The 17677-nt window shown below is 40.4% G+C and overlaps 1 protein-coding gene across 1 annotated transcript in view; it reads right to left on the bottom strand.

The window, feature by feature from the left end:
* The window catches only part of NLRP14 (NLR family pyrin domain containing 14), a 44291-nt gene extending 28364 nt beyond the window's left edge, over positions 1–15927 (bottom strand). Inside the window, 5 exon segments of the mRNA XM_060019675.1 lie at positions 267–441; positions 5661–6233; positions 14547–14602; positions 14604–14616; positions 15636–15927. Coding sequence (XP_059875658.1) covers positions 267–441; positions 5661–6233; positions 14547–14602; positions 14604–14616; positions 15636–15927 — 1109 coding nt within the window.
* Positions 15928–17677: the final 1750 nt, after the last annotated feature.

Raw genomic sequence — 17677 nt, 5'->3', positions numbered from 1 at the left:
CTATGGACAGGGTATGATGAAACAAAACATAGGAGGAGAGAGGATAAGCCTCGAAAACAATGAAAATAAGATGTCCATCATAAAGAGATGCCTACAAGTCAAGTGAAAGAGGAAGGGAGGTAGAAAAAGAAAAGGAGGAGGTCTTGCAGGATTGATGAATGAGCCAATTAATGTCAGGACCCAAGCAGTTTCCCCATTCAGGTCATAATTAAGCTACGCAAGACTGAACAAAATGAATCTATAGAAAATAGTACAGTAAGACTCACGATAATCTCTCTAGGTTACACGTTGGATGCATTAAGGCCTCACAGGACATCTTCACTCTGTCATCCAAGAGATTATTAGTTGATGGATTCAGAGATAACAAGCTTTGGCTTCTGATGAGAGTCTTAGAGATATTTCGGCAACAAACCGTAGTTAGGTCGCAGGACTGATTCCAAGCTGGAAAACAATACAGGAAAATAGAAATGACCACTCCTCAGAGAATAATTATAACCCCCACTCACCCAGCCAGAGGGTGTGGTTTCCCAGTCTTTGGGACTTGTTCTGAAAATCCAGCTTCCCGACACAGAATGAGAATGATTTAACTAAAGCACAGGGCTCTGATAGAGAGTTAGGGAGGGGAGGGGAGGAAGCTTGTCTCTTCCATCCCCACCTCCCCAGCTCCCCCACGAAATATGTATGCAAGCATTTAAAAATATCTTCACATTATAATCTTTTTTAATCTGGGAGAAATTTCCTTTAACTACAACTTGGAAGAAGGTAGACTGGAGGATGGCTGTATCCTTGCATTCTTTGACTTCTGAAACAGAATAGAGGTGGGCAGGAAATCAGACGTAAAAGCTGTGACAACCACAAAACTGTCTGCCAGGAGCTCATTTCTTCATGGGAACCAACCTATGTTTTCTGAGGAACCCTGTCCTTAACAGTGAAAATGAGAAGGAAATCAGAAATAAAATAAAATGGTTTCTAAAAATAAAGTAAAAGAGGAAGGGAAACAGAAGAAGAAAATAAGAAGTACATGTAGAGCCCCTATTTTCAGAGACTCATATCTAGAGACGACTTGGGCTTTGACCATGGCTGGGGCTAATATCAGCTATTGGTAAGAAGAGTCAGGCAGCAGCATTCCTGGAACTTGGAATTGTTCCATTTACTCCCATTAATCAAGGACGTATCAACTTGAGTCCCTTGAGAATTGGTTCTCTACATCAAAATCAGGGTATAGAGAGGTAGGAACAGGAGAAACTCCCTCCTCAGTCCAGAATTAGACCTCAGTGGGTGACCTAGAACATGGCTCAAGGCCGAAAACCTCACCTTGCTTTGAAAAGTTGTTATGGACTGAATTGTTCCCCAAATTTGTATGTTGAAGTCCTACCCCCCAGCCCAATGTGACAGTATTTAGAGACAGGGCCTCTAAGGAGGTAGTTAAGGTTAATGAGGTTGTAAGAGTGGACCCCTAATCCAATAGGACTGATGTCCCCATAAGGGGAGGAAGAGACACCAGGAGTGAGCACACGCACAAAAAGGCCATGTGAGGACACAGTGAGAAGGTAGCCATCTACAAGCCAGGGAGAGAGGCCTCACCAGAAACCAACCCTGCCAGCACCCTGATCTTGACCTTCCAGCTTCCAGAACTGTGAGAAATAAATTTATATTGTTTAAGTCTGTGCTATTTTGGGTATTCTGTTATGGGAGCCTGAGCAGATTAATACAAAAGGGTTTATATCAGCAGCCAGGTAGGCAATTAGGGAAACAAGGGAAATCTTATAAACTATGTTTGGATAGAGCTCTTCTAGGCAGAAAAGAGACTCCAATATTATGGGACCTGTGGATAAAATATTAAAGCTTAACAGAAAGAAAACATTACACTAAGGGACAGAAAATAAGCACATGTGTAAAACCCAGAAAACTAGGAAACAGAAGAAAGTGCTTAGAAAGGCTTCCCTTACATTTTAAACGTATAGGAAGACTCTGTGAAACAAGAATACCACATCAGAAGTGGAGATCAGGGGAATTCCCTAGAGGTCAACTGGTTAGGACTCCACGTTTCCACCGCAAGGGGCACAGGTTCGATCCCTGGTTGGGGAACTAAGATCCCGCATGCCTCAAAAAAAAAAAAAAGTCAAAAAAAAACAATAGAGAACTGAAATCTGAATTTGAAGAAATGAAAAGCAAAATCAATATAAATAAATATGCGAAACTCCCCAAGAAGGAAGGGGGAAAAAGATTTAGAGGACAAAAAATAAGTAAGAGTTATATAGGAACAGAGCTACAACTAATGACTATTAGATGCTATTAAAAAAGAGAGACAGAGACAGCACGTGCAACAGAGTGAGCCCTGATGTCATTTTAAAAAACCAATTTAAAGAAATCATTTCTGAGGGGAATAAAGAAAGGTTTCCCACAGATCAAAAGTAATAAAATGTAAAAGTAATTTAAAAAAATCCTGAGAACACTAGTGAGAAAGTCTGGGAAGGTGGGAGGGAGTTAAGGGGTTGAAGTGTCAGGTTATCCTTAGACTTCTCTTTAGAACACTAGAAAAAAGTAATGTAACAAAGTCAAAGTGTGAAGAACACAGTGGAGGCCTAAGACCAAGATACACGTCATTCATCTGTGAAGACAGTCAAAGGACATAAAGGAAGTCATAAAATGTATCATTCACACACATTGCATGAAAACGTTAGTTTAAAATTGTACCACCCAATCATGCAATGAATCAAAACTAAGATTTTATACAGTGGGAAAGGTGAGTTTAAGAAAACAAAACCAAAAACTAGCAGTATACATTGATTAAAAATTAAGTGTACAGAATTGAGTCTAAATAATTGTATTCATGTGTTGCCATGATAAAAAGTCAGAAAAGTTTTGAAAGAGTTCAAAGGGTAAAATATTTAGCCCCTGTAATCCTAGATTAAATGAACATACTGGAAATTGTATGATCGAGGTATACTAAAGGTACTGCCTTACATAAGGGTATTTTAAATGCTCTAATCCTTTTGAATTTGATCAAGATATATTTGGGGGGGGGGAACCCTGAAGAGTAATAGCTAATAATCATCAATTAAAAACAGGCACTATAACTTGCAAATGTTCCAACATACCTGGACACAAAACAAAAATGAAACAAAATGTAGCTCATTTGTGAATCAAGAAATAGAAGTGGTACTGAAAACATTAAAAAATGCTTCTAACTGGAGATATAAATAGTACACGCCCCCGAGTCCCTTTGTTCATAATCTATTTTGCTCTTATCCTTTCCATAGTATAAGTCTGAGCTTCTCAAACTCTCTTCTTTTCTTCGTGCCAATTAATAGAACTTCAGCTATGGACCTCCTAATGCTTTATGAATGAAATCTCAGCCTCATGAAAAGAAAATGTTCCCTCTTTCCCTTGCGTCTGCAAAGAAAAGCAGATGGTATTACAAGTCAGAAAATATTTTGTAAGAACATTTTTGCTGTGCTTTATTGTTTTATCATAACAAGGGAATCTTACAAGATACCTGGACCTTAGAAATTGTTGCTATGTCTTGTGAAAACAACCCTTAAGTGCTTTTAAGTCTGTAATTTTGATTGTCTTATATAAAAATGTGTCTCTCTTGCAATATTCAAATTGATATTTTGGAATTCCTACATGTTACAAATACTGAAAGAATTTTGTTAAAGCAGAAAAAAAGATCATCAGTACTCTCCTCTCACATGCATTAAGGTAATACAAAATATATAGAATTCTTCTCTTCCTAGAGTTTGAAGGTCCTGTCTCGTTTATATTAATATGTAACATCAATCACCAGTGACTCAGTCAAAAGGGAAGATGAGAGCTGAGGTTTGTGGCTCCATACTTATCCCTAAATATGAACCAGCGAAACGGAGGAGATACATTAACTTACTTTTGGGTCCTATTGGAGAACCAGCCCTATAATCTCTTAATATTGCTACTAAAACGAGGCCCTGGGCTGAAAATTCCCAAAGCCCCTTCAAAGTAAGCACATTATAATTATTATTTTTTTGTTGTTCTTATTGATTGATTTTATTGTTCTTATTATATTCAGAACAGCTGTCTGAATATATTTTTCTTTTCTAAAAATGCCTGCTGCTTAATTTTCAGGTTGCCCAAGAATTTCTTGTTGTTGAGTGTGAGATTATTTTTCTGATATGAACTAGACATTGAGATATGGCAGAATGGAGTTGTTGCTAAAGCAGTATGGTTGCAGAAGTTATGTGTTCCCCACGTATGGGCCGAATGCACCACAGGTGCCAGAGGAATGGTGCTCACAAGAGAAAGAGCTTTTACGTTAATAAGACAGGCTTCATGGGCCTGTTCTAAAGCAAAGTAAATCATTAGATAAATCAATGTGGTCTAAAATTTGAGACCTAAAATGGCTATGGGACTTCTCCCTGATTTTACTAAAGTGAGAAATAAAAATGCACACGTTTTCTTAGATCACGTAAGGCTTAGCATTTCTTTAACAGTAAGTCTAAACTAAAGAATTTCCTAAATCTCTTACAGTTCCCTTATAGGTCAAATAATCATTACTTATGTTAATATTTATTATTTTTTTTAAAACATCTTTAATGGAGTATAATTGCTTTACAATGGTGTGTTAGTTTCTGCTTTATAATTATGTTAATATTTAAAAGAATATAAATATAAATCTGGGTGTATAATTTAAATGAGTTAAATAAATAACTAACATCTTTATAAATTAGGATCTTATAAATCTTGGAATGAGACAATATTACAAACACTATACTATCTGGGTCAAGCTTGAGATATAATACTGTTTTGCTAAATTCTTAGTTACTAACAGCGGCTATACTCTCCTTAATGTTAACTTGAATATACTTTCTAAACTTACTAATTGATTTTAGAAACTTGGAATAATGTAATATTTTAAAAATTAGTAATTTGGGGCTTCCCTGGTGGCACAGTGGCTGAGAGTCCACCTGCCGATGCAGGGGACATGGGTTCGTGCCCCGGTCCAGGAAGATCCCACATGCCGCGGAGCGGCTGGGCCCGTGAGCCATGGCCACTGAGCCTGCGCGTCCGGAGCCTGTGCTCCGCAACGGGAGAGGCCACAGCAGTGAGAGGCCCGCACATCGCAAAAAAAAAAAAAAAAAAATTAGTAATTTGTGTTTATCTAAAGACATCTAAAGAAATTAAACTTCAAAGAGAGAAAATAAATTACATTCTTACAACAATCTGTTACCATTTTTTCTTCATACTATTCAAATTAAAATAGCAAAATCAATGTATTGTCTTATATCCCATGTTATTTATGTTTAAAAAGTTAGGGCTTAAACATTTAAACCAGGGGTCCCCAACCCCTGGGCCATGGACTGGTACTGGTCCGTGGCCTGTTAGGAACCGGGATGCAGAGCAGGAGGTGAGCGGCAGGTGGGCAAGCGAGCAAAACTTCAGCTATATTTACAGCCGCTCCCCATTGCTCGCATTACCACCTGAGCTCCGCCTCCTGTCAGATCAGCTGTGGCATTAGATTCTCATGGGAGCGCAAACCCTACTGTGAACTGCACATGCGAGGCATCTAGATTTCAAGGTCCTTATGAGAATCTAATGTTTGATGATCTGAGGTGTGGCAACCCTGAGGTAGGGCAACCCGTACCAGCAGAAATTTACCTATGTTTTTACCTATGTTTTTTTACAAGCTGTGAGTTTTGTCGTCACCAATAAGGACGACTCAGGGAGCTTCACTTTTCTCAGCAAACTACTCATGAGGAAGGACATGGGGTGTACCTGGGTCCAGTCTGTACACAGCACACACTCAGGTTCCTCAAAGGCAAAGTTCAGTTCATCAAAACTATCAGTAATAAAAAGGAGACTACTCGGCTGGGACAGAATCCTTTCAATGGGGCCTTCTGTGCAGGGCCAGTCCTTTGATATCATTTGAGCAAAGCTTCTCTCTCTCAACTGGTTCATTTCTCTTGCATTGAGATAAAAAACATAGGTGAATTTCTGCTGGTAGGGGCTGCCCTGTGCCCAGTCTAACATCACCATTCTCACCAAGGTTGTCTTCCCAACTCCCGCAGCCCCCTGAAGGATCAGCAGAACAGGCTGCTCACCTGTTCTGACATCCTCATCAAACAAACGTTCCAACAGTTCTCGGCCTTCCTGAGCAATTTCATGACAGAAGTTTTCAGATTCTCCAAGCAAATGGTTCTTATCTAACATGATGCAAAATGTTTCCCTTATTTGAACTCTGTATTCTGCTCCGTCACCTAAATCAGTTAGAAGGGAGCCAGAAGATACACATGATCAGAATTAATTCTATGATTTTCAATCTTAAGAATATTGCACTTAGAGTAGGACCAGGAAGTGACACATGCTGAAATCAAAGTACAGCTGGTTTAAATGAGAAAAGAATGTAAATAAAACAAAAATATTCTTGTAGATTTAAAACCCACATTATAAACTGAAAAAACAGAACCCACAATGCAGAAATTAATGATGGAAAATAAAAATTAGATTCGTTCCAGAAATACTTTTTCTCTTCCCCGTACTTCTATTCTACAGAGAAAAAAGAGGATGTATGTGGAGAACAGAGCCATCATCCAGCTAAAAGGAGAACACAGGCAACAATTAACAATAATACCCAGATAGGAACTGAACACAGATCTGAATCTACAGATCAAAATCATCCGCTTTATACAGATAAACCATTAGTGGACATGAACAGTTGCAGACATTCTCCCCAAGGAGCAAGACGGCTAAGCCCCACATCGAGCTTCCCACCCTTGGGGTCCTGCACTGGGAAGATGAGCCCACAGAACGTTTGGCTTCGAAGGCAGCAGGGCTTACTTTCAGGAGAGCCAGAGGGCTGTAGGAAACACGACTCTGCTCTTAAAGGGCACATACAAAATCTCACATGTTGAGACCCAGAGTAAAAGCAGTAATTTGAAAGGAGCTCGGGTAAGACCTAGTATCTGATCTTGGAAAGCCTCCCAGAGAGGCAGGAGGCAACTGGGACTCACCCATGGGACACAGACACTGAGGGCAGCTGTTTGGGGAGTTCCTTCTACCACGAGGACACTGATGCTGCCAAGAGCCATTTTGGAGTCCTTCCCCTAGCTCATTAGCACCAGGACCCAGCCCTGCCCACCAGCTGGTTGGCACCAGTCCTGGGGCACCCCACACCAAGCAGCAACCACGTAGGGACACAGCTTCACCCACCAGCAAGTCGATAGAAGGAATAGGCACCCCTGAGCATCCCAGCTGGCCCAGGACCCATCCCCCAGACCCCCACCAGTGGGCAGACACCAGTCCCTGGACCCTGCCTACCAGCGGGTGGACACACCAGCTCCAAGATATCTTAGGCCCCTCAGCCAGCATCCCTGGAATCCAGCGTCAACCACCAGTGGGCCAGCACTAACCCCAGAACCTGCCCTCATCTACCACCCCAAACCTGGCTCTGCCCATTAGTGGGTCATTACTAGCCCTGGAACCCCTCAGAGCGCCACAGCCAGTCACCTCTGGACCTGGCTCCACCCAGGGGTGCCAGGACAGACTGGTCCAGTCCTGGCACCCCTGTACTCCCAAAGCCAGCCACCTTGTGATCCGGCCCCACCGACCAACAGGTCAGCCCAGACCGTGCAGCCAGTCACACCACACCCCAACCCCACCCAATAGCAGGTCAACACCAGCTCTGGAAACCCTGGGCCTGCAGCCGGCCACCCATGGCCCAGCCCCACTCACCAGCGGGACAGCACCAGGACAGGGACCCCCCAGGCCATGCAGCCAGCTGCTCCAGGACCAGCTCCACCAGCAGCCAGCAGCTTCTGCACTAGGCAGGGCCTAGCAACCAGGCCAGGGGCCAGCCATGCCTACCTGTGTGTCCACGGTACGCATGTGGCCTGTTGTAGCCCTGCCACAACAGAAGGGCCCATGCAGCCCAGACAGGAGTCACCACTAGAGCATATAACTCTGTTGACCAGAGGGAAGTGTGCTACTGGGCCTCAGGTCAGCTCCTAAATAAGCCACTTCCCCAAGATTAGGAAGCACAACTGACCTACCTAATACACAGAAACAGACACAGAAACAACTACAAGAAAAAAACTAAAAAACACATACACATGGAGGCTAAACAGTATGCTACTAAACAACTAATGGGTCAATGAAGAAATCAAAGGGGAAATAAAAAAATACCTAGAGACAAACGAAAATGAAACCACGATGATCTAAAACCTATGGGATGCAGCAAAAGCAGTTCTAAGAGGGAAGTTTCTAGCAATACAGTCTTAACTCAGGAAATAAGAAAAATCACAAATAAACAACCTAACCTTACACCTAAAGCAACTAGAGAAAGAAGAACAAACAAAACCCAAAGTTAGTAGAAGGAAAGAAATCATAAAGATCAGAGCAGAAATAAATGAAATAGAAATGAAGAAAACAATAGCAAAGATCAATGAAACTAAAAGCTGGTTCTTTGAAAAGATAAACAAAATTGATAAACTTTTAGCCAGACTCATCAAAAAAAACAGGGAGAGGGCTCAAATCAATAAAATTAGAAATGAAAAAGGAGAAGTTAACAATGGACACTGCAGAAATACAAAGAATAAGAGACTACCACGAGCAACTATATGCCAATGAAATGGACAATCTGGAAGAAATGGACAAATTCTTAGAAAGGTACAATCTCCCAAGACTGAACCAGGAATAAATAGAAAATATGAACAGACCAAACACAAGTACTGAAATTGAAACTGTGATTAAAAAACTCCCAACAAACAGAAGTTCAGGACCAGATAGCTTCATAGGAGAATTCTATCAAACATTTAGAAAAGAGTTAACACCTATCCTTCTGAAACTATTCCAAAAAATTGCAGAGGAAGGAATACTCCCAAACTCATTCTATGAGGCCACAATCACCCACTCACCAGAACCAGACAAAGATATCACAAAAAAAGAGAATTACAGGCCAATATCACTGATGAACACAGACACAAAAATCCTCAACAAAACACTAGCAATCCAAATTCAACAATACATTAAAAGGATCATACACCATGATCAAGTGGAATTTATCCCCAAGGAGATTTCAGTATCTGGAAATCAATCAATGTGATTCACCACATTAACAAATTAAATAATAAAAATCATACGATCACTTCAATAGATGCCGAAAAAGCTTCTGACAAAATTCACATCCATTTAGGAAAAAAACTCTCCAGAAAGTGGAGGTGACCATACTACCCAAGGCAACCTACGGATTCAATGCAATCCCAATTAAAATACCAAGGGCATTTTTCACTGAACCAGAACAATCTAAAATTTGTATGGAAACACAAATGACCCCAAATAGCAAAAACAATCTTGAAAAAGAAAAACAAAGCTGGAGGTATCATAATCCCTGACTTAAGACTATACTACAATAATCAAAACAGTATGGTACTAACACAGAAACAGACACACAGAACAATGGAACAGAAAAGAGAGCCCAGAAATGAACCCATACTTATATGGTCAATTAATCTACAACAAAGGAAATATGAATATATAATTGAGAAAAGAGAGCCTATTCAATAAATTGTGTTGGGAAAAATAGACAGCTGACATGCAAAAGACTACTTTGTCACACCATATACAAAAATAAACTCAAAATGGATTAAAGACTTAAATGCAATGCAAGCAACCTAAATGTCCATCGACAAAGGAATGGATAAAGAAGGTGTGGTACATATATACAATGGAATATTACTCAGCCATAAAAAAGAATGAAACAATGTCATTTGCAGCAACATAGATGGACCTAGAGATTGCCATACTGAGTGAAGTAAGTCAGACACAGAAAAACAAATATTATATGATATCACTTAAATGTGGAATCTATAAAAATAGTACAGATGAACTTATTTATAAAACAGAAATAGAGTCACAGATGTAGACAACAAACTTATGGTTACCAGGGGGGAAATGGTGGGGGAGGGATAAATTGGAAGATTGGGATTGACATATACACACTACTGTATATAAAATAGAAAACTAATAAGGACCTACTGTAGAGCACAGGGAACTCAACCTATATGGGAAAAGAATCTAAAAAAGAGTGGATATATGTATATGTATAACTGAATCACTTTGCTGTACAGTAGAAACACAACATTTTAAATCAACTATACTCCAATAAAAATTTTTTTAAAAAGACTTAAGTGTTAAGACCTAAAACCATAAAACTTCTGGAAGAAAACATAGGCAGTATGCTCTTTGACACTGGTCTTAGCAATATTATTTTGGATATGCCTCCTCAGGCAAAGGAAATGAAAGCAAAAGTAAACAAATAGGACTACATCGAACTAAAAAGCTTTTTTTTAAAAAAGCTTTTGCATTTGAGGGTATTATGCTAAGCGAAATAAGTCACACAGAGAAAGATATAATATCACTTATATGTGGAATCTAAAAAAATGCAACAAACTAATGAATATAACAAAAAAGAAGCAGACTGACAGATATAGAGAACAAACTAATGGTTACCAGTTGGGGGGGAGGGGCACTATAGGGGTATGGGATTAAGAGGTACAAACTATTACATACAAAATAAGCTACAAGGATATATTGTACAACACGGGGAATATAGCCAATATTTTATAATAACAATAAATAGACTTTTAAAAATTATGATTCTTATACTGTACACCTGTGACTTATATAATATTGTACATCAACTATACTTCAATAAATAAATAAATAAATAAAAAGCTTTTGCACAGTGAAACTACCAACAAAACAAAAAGGCCATCTACTGAATGGGAGAAGATATTTGCAAATACTATATCCATTAATGTGTTAATATCCAAACTATACAAAGAGCTCATACAACACAACATTAAAAAAAACCCTGGTGGCACAGTGGTTAAGAATCCGCCTGCGGGCTTCCCTGGTGGCGCAGTGGTTGGGAGTCCGCCTGCCGATGCAGGGGACGCGGGTTCGTGCCCTGGTCCGGGAAGATCCCACATGCCACGGAGCGGCTGGGCCCGTGAGCCATGGCCGCTGAGCCTGCGTGTCCGGAGCCTGTGCTCCGCAGCGGGAGAGGCCACAACAGTGAGAGGCCCACGTACCGCGCAAAAAAAAAAAAAAAAAAGAATCCGCCTGCCAATTCAGGGGACATGGGTTCGAGTCCTGGTCCGGGAAGATCCCACATGCCGTGGAGCAACTAAGCCCGTGCACCGCAACTACTGAGCCTGTGCTCTAGAGCCCACGAGCCACAACTACTGAGCCCGAGTGCCACAAGTACTGAAGCCCGTGCGCCTAGAGCCCATGCTCTGCAACAAGAGAAGCCACCTAATGAGAAGCCCGTGCACTGCGACGAAGAGTAGCCCCTCTCGCCACAACTAGAGAAAAGCCCACGTGCAGCAACAAAGACCTGATGCAGCAAAATAAATAAAGTTATTTTAAAAAAAAACCCTATTGAAAAATGGGCAGAGGACCTGAATAGACATTTTTTCAAAGATGACTTCAGATGGGCAACAGCACATGAAAAGATTCTCAACATCACTAATCATCAGAAAAATACAAATCAAAGTCACAATAAGATATCACCCCACATCTGTCACAATGGCTATTATCAAAAAGACAACAAATAACAGGTGTTGGCGAGGATATGGAGAAAATGGAACCCTCAGGCACTGTTGGTGGGAATGTAAGTTGGTACAGCCAGTATGGAAAACAGTAAGAAGGTTCCTCAAAAAATTGAAAACAGAACTACCATACGATACAGTAATTCTACTCCTGGGTATTTAGCCAAAGAAAATGAAAACACTAATTCAAAAAGATATATGCACTCTTATGTTTACTGTAGCATTATTTACAACAGCCAAGATATGGAAGCAACCTAAGTGCCCTTCAACAGATGAACAGATAAAGAAACTGTGGTATATATACACAATGGAATATTAGCCATAAAAAGGAATGAAATCTTGCCATTTGTGACAACATGGGTGGACCTAGAGGGTGTTATGCTAAGTGAAGTAAGTCAGACAGAGAAAGACAAATACTGTACAAGTTCACTTATATGTAGAATCTAAAAAACAAATGAAAAAACATAATGAAACAGAAACAGTCATAGATACAGAGAAAAACAGGTGGTTGCCAGAGGGGTGGGAGATGGGAGGAATTTAGAAATAGGTGAGGGAGAGGTACAAACTAAAAAAGAAAAAGAAAGAAAGAAATGAACATTGAAGCATAGCCTGAAGAATATTTTAAAGAAAAGAAAAGAAATTCCCAAGTGTCCAAGTATAATGAAAATATAGTTACATCTTTTCCTAGTTCAGTCTGATTCCTTCTTTAGAGCTCAATTTAAAGTCACTATCTCTGGGAAGACTTCTCTGAACTCCAAAGATAGATAGTTCTCTCTTTGTACATTCTCAGAACACAGTATATTTTCCATTCACAGCACATATCTCAAGCTGGAATTACTTTAGTTTTTAAAGCATATAATTCTTTTCTTTGTTCTACTAGGGCATTCAGTGCAAACATCTAACAAAGTTCATATCCCACTAAATTATGCTTAGTTCTCCCCCAGGGGAAGGTATGGTATTAGAAGTCAGATACTCTTTCTTTTTATGGTATAATATCATACAGTGCTGTACTTTTAAAAAATTGGGATTATAAGGATGATCTTTACTATCTTCATTATACTTTTATCTATCTTCCAAATTTTCCAAAGTAAATTTCTATGGAGGTAGAACCTTGGTTTCCCAAATTTATGGTCAGTTATATCACAAAAATAAGCTTCCTTATATTGTATCAGAAATTAAGGTCCAAGCAGGAACTTACCTTCAAAATCATTTGATACAATAAGAAATTTTTATTTATTAGTGCTTAGAATAAAATAGGTTCTCAATTATTTCTTGAATGAAATAATGTAGCCCATTAGAAAGCAGCATAGCTGAGCTAAGCTGGTCCAGTTTTCTTTGTATTATAATTCAATTTATATAACCTAGAATTCAGCCATATAGAATTCAAAACAAAGTAGGGGGACTGGAAATGGTATTGAACTAAGACTGAGAAAACCTGGTCCTAGAAATAACATTTTACACAGACTAGTTGTCACCATCCTGGAACTCAATTACAGCATCATTTCTTTTTAAAAAAATTTTAATTAATTTATTTTTTACACAGCAGGTTCTTATTAGTTATCTATTTTATACACATCAGTGTATACATGTCAATCCCAATAGCCCAATTCATCATACCACCACCACCACCCCCTGCCACTTTCCCCCCTTGGTGTCCATATGTTTGTTCTCTACATCTGTGTCTCTATTTCTGCCTTGCAAACTGGTTCATCTGTGCCATTTTTCTAGATTCCACATATATGTGTTAATATACGATATTTGTTTTTCTCTTTCTGACTTACTTCACTCTGTACGATAGTCTCTAGATCCATCCACATCTTTACAAGTGACCCAATTTTGTTCCTTTTTATGGCTGAGTAATATTCCATTGTATATATGTACCACATCTTCTTTATCCATTCGTCTGTTGATGGGCATTTAGGTTGCTTCCATGACCTGGCTATTGTTAACAGTGCTGCAATGAACACTGGGGTGCATGACTCTTTTTGAATTATGGTTTTCTCTGGGTATATGCCCAGCAGTGGGATTGCTTGGTCATATGGTAATTCTATTTTTAGTTTGTTAAGGAACCTCCATACTGTTCTCCATAGTGGCTGTATCAATTTACATTCCCACCAACAGTGCAAGAGGGTTCCCTTTTCTCCACACCCTCTCCAGCATTTGTTGTTTGTAGATTTTCTGATAATGCCCATTCTAACTGGTATGAGGTAATACCTCACTGTAGTTTTGATTTGCATTAATTTGATCTGATTTGATTTGATTTGCTCTAATAATTAATGATGCTGAGCAGCTTTTCACGTGCTTCTTGGCCATCTGTATGTCTTCTTTGGAGAAATGTCTATTTAGGTATTCTGCCCATTTTTTGATTGGGTTGTTTGTTTTTTTAATATTGAGCTGCATGAGCTGCTTATATAAACATTTTTCTTTGAATGTGGACCATTTTTAAAGTCTTTACTGAATTTGTTACAGTATTGCTTCTGTGTTATGTTTTGGTTTTTTGTCCCAAAGGCATGTGGGATCTTAGCTCCCCGACCAGCGATCAGACCCATACCTGCTGTATTGGAAGGCAAAGTCTTAACCACTGGACTACCAGGGAAGTCCCTACAGCATCATTTCTAATGGAAGAGAGGAGACACAAAAAGCCAAATAACCCCTGTCAGCTCAGGGACTCTTCAGTCTATAAAACAAGATATCAAGATACCTTTGTTCATCAGACTGTCAATTTTTGACTGGCCATTTCCAAATACTGCTCTTTTGAGGCTCTGAATTAACATGGTTCTGCTTCTGACTTTGTCCAGAGAGCCAGTTTTGTCAACTCTTTTTGAACAATAATCACAGAACAGGTAGGATATTGCAAGACGTTAACAAGGGTTGAACAAAGGTCCCCCGGGAGATAACTTTCCTCCATGATGCTTCAAAAGCACAAACCTCCCAAATCTGACAAAAAGCCCATCTACTTACCCAGCACTGCTTCCTGATCACCTTGTACCTCTCTGGCCCCAGTGTCCTCTGGTCTCAGTCTGGGCTGTCCCTGCAACAGGTTCCAAAAGGATCGTGAGATTTACCAAAAACAAGGGGAATTTGGTGATGGCCAGAACAGGGGCCAGAATTTTCCTCAGTGTCCAATTCTATGATCATCTGGGTTTAAGAAACTAGAGCCAACAAGGCCTCAGACTCCACCAGCTCAGCTGAGGGTGAAGTGATGTGGTGTGAACAACACTGAAGCATGATGCCTCTTGCCATGCTTCCCACGCTGTAACTCTAAGGCAAGTAGTCTAGTCTAAGCCTGAGTTTCCTCGACTGTACTGACCTCACAAGGATATGGTGAGGCTCAAAAGAAATAATGGGGCTTCCCTGGTGGCGCAGTGGTTGAGAGTCCGCCTGCCGATGCAGGGGACACGGGTTCGTGCCCCGATCCGGGAAGATCCCACATGCCGCGGAGCGGCCGGGCCCGTGAGCCATGGCCGCTGGGCCTGCGCGTCCAGAGCCTGTGCTCTGCAACGGGAAAAGCCACAACAGTGAGAGGCCCGCGTACTGCAAAAAAAAAAAAAAGAATGGATATACATTTTGGAGCTCTAAAGCCTTGTATACGAAGGAGGAATTTTAGATGTCTACAGAATTTCACGCCTGGGAATGACTAAAACTACTGTTTTGCCTTATGTCCCTTAATAATTTTTTGCCCATTCCTCATATTTCAGCAAAGATTTAAGGTCATATTTGAGTGTCCTCAAAATTTAGGCCAACCTATGACTTTATTTGTAGTTTAGGCAAAGGAGCACTAGATGGGGCAATTCTTTTCACTCAATTCCTTTAATCATTCTAATTGGTACAAGATGGATGAATTACCCGCAATTAAGGAGCCAGGCTGAATAACAGTACTCAGAACCCTCCAACCTGTTTAGTGTTCCTCAAACGATCCAACGTACTTGAGCACCATGGAGCCTGTGTCCCACAGAATGGTTTAATCCCCAAGTCCCTCTCATAGAACCAATGGGCTCCAGGAACCACTTCCTTCTTTCCACCCGTAGAAGTGTGTCCAGCATCACTCACAGTTGATCTCTGCGTTTGCTCTCTCACACAGATCCTTTAGGTCCATCTTGCCAAAGATTTTGAGAGCCACCCCCCAGGCCTGCTCTCCTGGATGGTACTTGTTCATCAAGTTAGCAAAATCCTCCCGCTTGGCCTTCTTCACTTCAGACCAGGGTATCCTGCAGGATCCAGGTTCCGTGGTCTCATTCTTTAGGAGTGACTTGAATCTATTTAATTCCTCTTTGTTTAGCTCCTCCAAATAGAGTAGCAACCCCAAATCAGAAAAGAAGGAGGAAGATGACAAATCTGTCATCTTGTCCAGGGATCAATATTCAAGCTTCAGTGGGGAAAAAATAATCAAAAGAATGTGGAATAAATGGGGCCAATGGAAAAGTAAGTTTAGAAAATGAAATACCTCTAAAAACATGTATTAATTCAACAAACCTGTATTGAAGCCTACTGTATCAGGCTCAGTACTGACTTCCTGTCCACTGTAATACATTTTCTATCATAAAAACATTCTTCTAATATAGACCAATCTATGATTCTTCCACCTTCCCAAGAGTTACTCCCAGTCCCACACTTATGAGCTGTAAGAAATAAAGAAAGGCAATTCATCTCTCATTACTCTTCTGCAAAGCAAGGATATCAGAACCAATCTCAGAGGACTGTGGTATGGATTAAATAAGGTAGAGTTCCTATATCAACTGGCTCAGGACAGGTTCCTACTACGTATTGGCAAATTTCTTCATTCTCTCTCTCCCCCACCAACATCCAACATACATCTCAGCCTATAAAACGTTGTTATTGTACCCCCATCATTACTCTTGAAGCACATGTGTCACCATTGGCATATATCACCATTTACCTCTTGTCATGTCATCTCTGGTCACAAATCCATACTAGTCCCTGAAGATCTGCATTCTTAGCTCACAAGCTACTTTCACATCCACTCCCCAACACCACAATTATTCTGGGTGAGCTCAAAGTTAAAGCCCTTCCCAAACAGCATTCTCCCCCACCTCAACCCCTATGATCTCATTCCACTCTAGCATTTCACTCTGATGCTCTCACTTACACTTTATCATCAGCAGCTACCCAAACTCTGCAGAGTCCCTTAAATTAATTAAACTCTTAAACTAATACCTTCCAGTTAATAGAGCAGTTTCATGCCTTCACTCCCATGGTGACTGTTCTTCAAATGCTATCAAATCCTAGTCTTTTGAGCCCTCTGTTTTCCTCTTATTTATCAGCCATCTTAAGAGACTCATTCAATTTCTTATTTAGCACGGGTACTGAAATCATGTAAACCGTATCTTCAAGTTCCTCGTCTCCTCTTCAGTGATTTGCCTAAAGAGACAGAGCTAGTAAGTGGTACAGCTAGAACTCAACCTAGATCTTTCTCCAACCCCCTCTCCTTTCCAGCCTTTCATATGCCACCCCCTACTCTTGCCAATGGGATTGGATAAGATTGATGGGACAAGTAAAGATGTACAGAGGGAGATTTTACTTCTTAAACAGAAGGTGAATTATCTGAAAATTACAAAGTAAATCAGGACTTTCTCCTACAGTAACCTGTGAGCTATCGGCTGTTTTAGGGTTTTGTTTGTTTTGACTGGACTGCAGAAATAATCTAGATTATAGATTAGGATCTGACCAAAACAGGTTCCATAGTAACTTTTTTTTTTTTTTTGCGGCACACGGGCCTCTCACTGCTGTGGCCTCTCCCGTTGCGGAGCACAGGCTCCAGACGCGCAGGCTCAGCGGCCATGGCTCACGGGCCCAGCTGCTCCGTGGCATGTGGGATCTTCCCGGACCGGGGCATGAACCCACATCCCCTGCATTGGCAGGCGGACTCTCAACCACTGCGCCACCAGGGAAACCCAGTAATTTTTTTTTTAAAGAAGCAAAAAGGAGAAAATTTGAGGAAACTTCTAAAGGAATACTGAAATTCCTCCAGAACATACAAAATACGGTAGGTGAGGGAAAATGTGACATGTAATGTACAGTTATCACTGCATGGGAGCCTATCTTTTCCTTCTTCTTTCCTGTAACAAAAGAAG

The sequence above is a fragment of the Delphinus delphis genome, chromosome 8 (genome assembly GCF_949987515.2).
Source record: "Delphinus delphis chromosome 8, mDelDel1.2, whole genome shotgun sequence".
NCBI classification, from domain to species: domain Eukaryota; kingdom Metazoa; phylum Chordata; class Mammalia; order Artiodactyla; family Delphinidae; genus Delphinus; species Delphinus delphis.
The sequence above is the reverse complement of the archived record's forward strand: the minus strand, read 5'-3'. Positions and strand labels throughout refer to the sequence as shown.